A 5,826-nucleotide genomic window follows, 5' to 3' on the forward strand; every position below is an offset into this window, starting at 1 on the left:
ATATATTTTCGCAATTTTATAAATAATTTTAGGAGTAGATACTCCCCTGTTTCTTATTATAAGTCACTTTTTATGAAAAAAAAATTATTTCTAAATATTAGTCCTTTTTTAATATTTAGAAAGCATTAAAAATATTTTTTCCAATTTTACCCTCATATTTCATATGAAAGAGATAATGAACTTTTAGAATATTAACTTGGAGAGAAAAATTCATAGAAAATTAAATAAGGGTAATCTAGGACAATTAACCATTTCATTTACAAATTTATTACTAATAACTACTTTTCTTAATTTAAGAGAATTAGGTATTTGTGCTTATGAATATATGAAAACCTATAAATATTTGACAATGAAAATGTGTAGTATGAGAATTAGAAAACATAAAAAGATTAATAATATTTTATTTATTTACAATATAGTTTTATGGTACTTTTTTTTGTTCTAATTTGTTTTTTTTTTCAGACGAGTCATTAATGTGGTGGATGATTGTGTCATCATCATAATAATGGAAAATATTGGTAAAAAGCTCTTACGGTGATTAACGTTTTACATGAAAAAAAATATTTATTGTGAAACTAATAGAAAAATAAATATTAATATAATTTTAGTATATTTCTTACTCTTAGAGTAAATATTAATGTGATAACAGGTCATAAGAGAATATTTCAAATTTAAAGGTAAAAGCTCCAACAAGAAGGAGTATTTTATATGAAAATATTTAAATGTTAAACTTATAGTTTTGTTTCATTTTGTTGGTCCGCAACATAATAGAGTCAAATATTTGTATTTTCATCTTGGTAAGCAATTTTTTTTTGTACCTCAATGTGAATAAATAAAGATTTTTACCAATTAAATCCTTTATTATTTGGAACTTAATATTTGTAAAATGGGGTGTATGAGTATAAAACACTATAATTAAACTTCGCAATTTATATTTTTAAAATATTTTATTTCTTATTATAATTGTTTTCATTCTTAGTATCTCAACTTTTTCATAATCAAAGTATTGATTAATATCTCAAATAAAATAACAAATTTCGCCGTGCAACGCACGGGGTAAAAAACTCTAGTACCTTTTAAAAGTGACTAAAATTCTTTCTTCTTCTTATCCACCAATAAAATTGTGTGATGTTAATTAAAGTTACAACGGTAATTTTTAAATAACAAACACATTTTTATTGGTAGCTCTAAGTAAAAAAACAATTTCGGTCCTTCACATGACACATTGTACACATCACCATACTCTGAAGAAAAACTGGATGCTCCATCCGAAAAATATAAAGTAAAAACTGTGCAGACCATTTTTTCTTTATTGACACATACAAATTACAAAATCCTTTCAAGTATGGCCATGTCAAATCTGGCCATGCAAATGGGACCAAATCCGAAACATATAAATCCCGTGCTTGTAATTCTATGTTCTTTCTGGACTCTTAACATATCCAAGTTTTCACCTACTGTTTGCACTGAAAATGAGAGAGTGGGACTACATGATTTCCATTCCTATTCAGTAAGATAGTGATGCATGAAATACATTTGACAGAAAATAATACTAACTGGTCTTCCTAGACCACAAAGAATAGACAGATTCTGATCCCCCCGCAAACATCTTACAAATCCATTAACCCTATGTATTTTCTTCTTACTGTTGACTAAACTGTGACAGTGTGCCTATATCTGAGCAACAAGGAGCTCATTCCACGTATCTGGAACTCCAGGTAGGCACCAATGCAAACAGTCACTCGAATTAAGAGTTCCTCTAATAGTGTAGCGTGACATGTGAGCCTCGTCCCTCAATTGAGAAATAGCAGTTATATCCAGTAGCTTTATCTTTGTACCCTTTATTGCACCCTCTATAACAGGATCACTAGACCCTTCCTGCATAACCGCACTTCCATTGGTTAATGGGACAGTGTTATCACAGCTTCCACCTGTGTTCCAATCTCCATTGAAGAAATGCCTAGGTGATATGGTCCTGAAGAAAGCTTTGAGCCGGGGATGCAAGACAAGTTGCATGTCAAGCCATCTGGCTACACTGTGAATTGTTAAGTTCTTGGCATGTGCTATTTCTGCAATCTTTTTGTCTTCATTTGGCTTTCCATTAACATGCATTACCCACCTGTTGGCAGTGAGCTTGCCCCGGTTCCAGTGGTGTCCGGTATTAAGAACCAAAACATCGAAACGAGGAAGGAACTGTTGCATGAAAGCTGGAGGGCGGTCTAAATGCATGGCAATGTCAGTTTGCTTGTCGTTGACGTTAAGGGGCACCAGATCACATAAGCTAGCTGACCAATAATATAAGATGGTGGTGTTAGTCTTGGGAAATCTGTAAGCCCAGCCATCCGGACGAATAGCTCCACGGTGTTTTACCAGACCATATTCCCATCCCACGTTTTGAACCTCTGGAGAATCTTCTCCACCAGAGGCCATACACATTAGAGATTGAAATTGTTGCCGCCCCAGCGAATCGCCAATGAATGCAATTGTTTTGTCCTGCATCCTACATTTCACATTAGCTTTAGACACAGCTCACAGGCTCTCTAAATTGACATTCGTAAAGTTCTGAAATCTTGTTTTAAGAAGAACCAAAAAGAAAACATAAAAGAATGAAGATGAAAAGATTAGAAGTTCCGATTTACGAAAGTACAAAAGGTTCCAATGATCAAATTCCAGGTTTAGTTATCAAAATAATACACACACACACAAATAGCACCTTAACAGACAAACCATTGAATAAACAAAGCAGCCAAATGCAATCTTGTTGAAATATGTATGTGTTATATTAACAATCAGGTCAAAGAAAAAGAAAGAATTATACCTACTTTCTCAAGAACGAAAACCGGTCAAACTGTTGCATCTCACAATTTTCAGGCTGCCAGCGGTATCCCTCAAATGAGAAATCTGGTCGTTTTGTCATTCTGCATGCCCACATTGAGGATAACCACTGCTTACACCCAAACCCGGAATAGAGCGGCCTCTTGCTGTCTGCAACCCAGTTACCCTTGGCATAATTACAAACTGCAAAGGGAAATCCAATCAACACTAAACCCAGCCTTTGAACTTCATTGAAGAGTGAAGAAACAAGGTTTAAGCAAAATACAGCCCAGAAAAAAACACACATTCTGCAGAATATTTGTTAATTTTCTGGTGCATTAGTTGGAGCACGGTGGCAACTGTCTGCCCATAGGGTCACTTGTCAGAAAATCTAGACTCAACTAAAGAACGTGTTGCTTCTAATAAGGGATTCTCAAGAAGAGTACTCCCTAGTTCTCTTTTCTGTAACATCTCAAAATACTTGCATAAGCTACATTAAGTTCTATAACAAATAAAGACTTGAAAGCAAACTTCAACTTCTAGGCTTCACTTCTGCAGGTATAGAACAAAAGAATCTACCTTCACTTTTGGAAGAAGAGTTGAAATCTTGATTGTATTGAATTTCCAGAGGTTTTGCAGGTATAGAATCTACAGCTGCTGCACCCTTAACATCATGTTGTAGTTCGGTTCCATTTTCTTTGATGGGGGCTAAGGATTTTTCCACACCTTTTCCTGGATTTTTAGTTCTCACTGGAGCAGTTGGGACTTCCACAGGAATTCCTAAGCAGATTATAGGGGCAAAAATCCTCAGGACAGTTAGATACACAAAAATGACATGCCAACGGAAAGGTACTTACAAAACACAAGCATAAAATGGCAACAAAACCAACAAGAAGTAAGAATCAATTATTAGTCAATAGAACAGTGACAATCATATTGTACAAGTGGTATAAGAACAGCAAAAGTCAATCTTGTTCACCATTGCATTAGGGAAATTGACGGACAGACATATGCAATTATGCAGTTAACAGTGTTTATTTACTCTTTTGTAACCATAGGAATTCTATAAGCATCTTTGAGTGATACAAGGGCAGAAGCAAATATTGTCTTTAAAGTTATGTTTCGTGATACAGATATCTAGATGCCTATGGCATCTAAGTACGAGAAGCACATTCGACAAGATGGCCATATCAAATTCCATAACTACTTAAGGTATTAATACCAATACCAGAATACATTCCCAAAGTCCCGGTATCTATATCAAAATCCTCAATCACTCTATTTTCAGTAATGGATGTCCAGGGAGATATCTTGGGGGTTGAAAAGGTTTTTCTTTTTTCCTTTTCTATTGAAGGTTACTCACCCTTGTATTCTCTTCTCATTACTCCTTGGCCCTAGTAAGATATTCTTTTTGTATCAAAAAAAGTTTATATGCACTTGAAGCAGCTCTAATTTTAGTTTTCTCAACAGTCAAAATACCGCATAAATTGTTTCCAAACCCATTTGCACCAAGGTACAAAAAAATAAGAGAGAAAGAACTAAATATGTCAATATGCATATCTCTGGCTGGAACACAAACCTGAAGGTATGTGGTACCATTCTTGAGCTGATCTTAAAGTCGCAGCGATTGGATTACTCTCCCATGTCCACATTAAAGTTGTGAAAAGAACAAGAGCAACCAGAGCTAGGGATATTTGCCTCACTCGAAAGCTAAAATGACTCCCCCCTTTCATCTGTGCTTATATGCTACAGCAAATGCAAATCTTTGTCTTTGTCTATACATTCAGGATATATCCATCATCACACAATATCACTAGCAATTCTTGTTGTCCTCGAGACATATCTGTGTAGGTGTAAGAATGAATTCATCAGAAAGACAAATAAAGATTGCAAAATAAAATTAACATATTAAGATTTCTAAATTAGTAGCTCCTTGTATCTGTGGACATGTATCTGATCACTAGCTCAACTATTCATTTTTCAATCAACAGTTAACTTTGCAATGTTACCCTCTAAAGACTAAAGTGAACCTATCTTATTAAGGACTCAAATCTTGGAAAGAAAGAAAAACTAGACCTAATTTGTTAATCATTCATATCGACCGCATTTGTCTGCAGCCGCGACCGCAACAGCAATTTAAAACCCTGGAAACAACGGCTTCCACTTTCAATCACACTCAACCGAAGTAGAAAGCTCACAGCTCCAGTGGAGCTGGGTCCAAACTTTCCATTATTATAGAATTGTGAGTTTATACGGAAAATGCTATATTCTCTCCATCATTGACGAAATCAGATTGTGCATATTTCAACAGAGGCTACACAATTTATGGAAAAATCAAACAATATCTATGTCGAACTTCAGAGACAGTGACATTTCAACAAGATCCTCAATTATCGTCAACAAATCGATGCGCGCAACTTCAGAACTTCAAATGTTCATGCTCCATTAAGAATTTACAAGGAAATCGAAGCTAAAAAATGCGCACAAAGTGTATGAAGTTTGAAAAACGAACCTGTGATTTGATGGAAGATTTGAAGCCTCCTTTGATAGTTGCTATCCGTGGCTCAATCGTGTCGTGGCGGTTTTCTCGCAGTTGCAGATCCACTACTGCGTCTGTGGAGCGAAAAGACGGAGTTGCCCCAGTGCTTGAAGGAGAAAGAGATGATTGTCATTGATGATGATGATCCTTTTTGGTTCGTGAAATTACACTTCCAGGAACCAATCAGAAGATGGCGTGTTTGTTTATAGGGAGATTTTCGTCATTCAACAAGATCATTGAGGGTATTATGTGAATTTCAGGTTACGTGCGGTGATCAATTTTCGCCTGAGATTCAATGGCGTATTAACAATCCATAAATACAAATTAACAAATGTTAATGCGGTGGATGTTCAAGAATCAAGGGAATAAATCTAGATCTAAGATCTTTAAGTTTTCATTTTTAATTTGGAACACCTTAGGATTATTCTATTATTAAGTAAAACATAACCGTGGAAAATATTCTAAATCTATAA

General features: G+C 35.0%; 1 protein-coding gene across 1 annotated transcript; it reads right to left on the reverse strand.

Annotated features, from left to right (window-relative positions):
• Positions 1 to 1,278: 1,278 nt before the first annotated feature.
• On the reverse strand, positions 1,279 to 5,512 carry LOC130713449 (protein trichome birefringence-like 14). Its single transcript, XM_057563214.1, has 5 exons — positions 5,327 to 5,512; positions 4,394 to 4,657; positions 3,394 to 3,594; positions 2,823 to 3,018; positions 1,279 to 2,500 (listed from the first exon to the last, which is right to left on the reverse strand). The coding sequence occupies exons 2-5, from the start codon at positions 4,545 to 4,547 to the stop codon at positions 1,672 to 1,674; spliced, it is 1,380 nt and encodes a 459-aa protein (XP_057419197.1). The 5' UTR covers positions 4,548 to 4,657; positions 5,327 to 5,512; the 3' UTR covers positions 1,279 to 1,671.
• Between the last annotated feature and the right edge of the window lie 314 nt (positions 5,513 to 5,826).

Source organism: Lotus japonicus, chromosome 4, assembly GCF_012489685.1.
Source record: "Lotus japonicus ecotype B-129 chromosome 4, LjGifu_v1.2".
Taxonomy (NCBI): Eukaryota; Viridiplantae; Streptophyta; class Magnoliopsida; order Fabales; family Fabaceae; genus Lotus; species Lotus japonicus.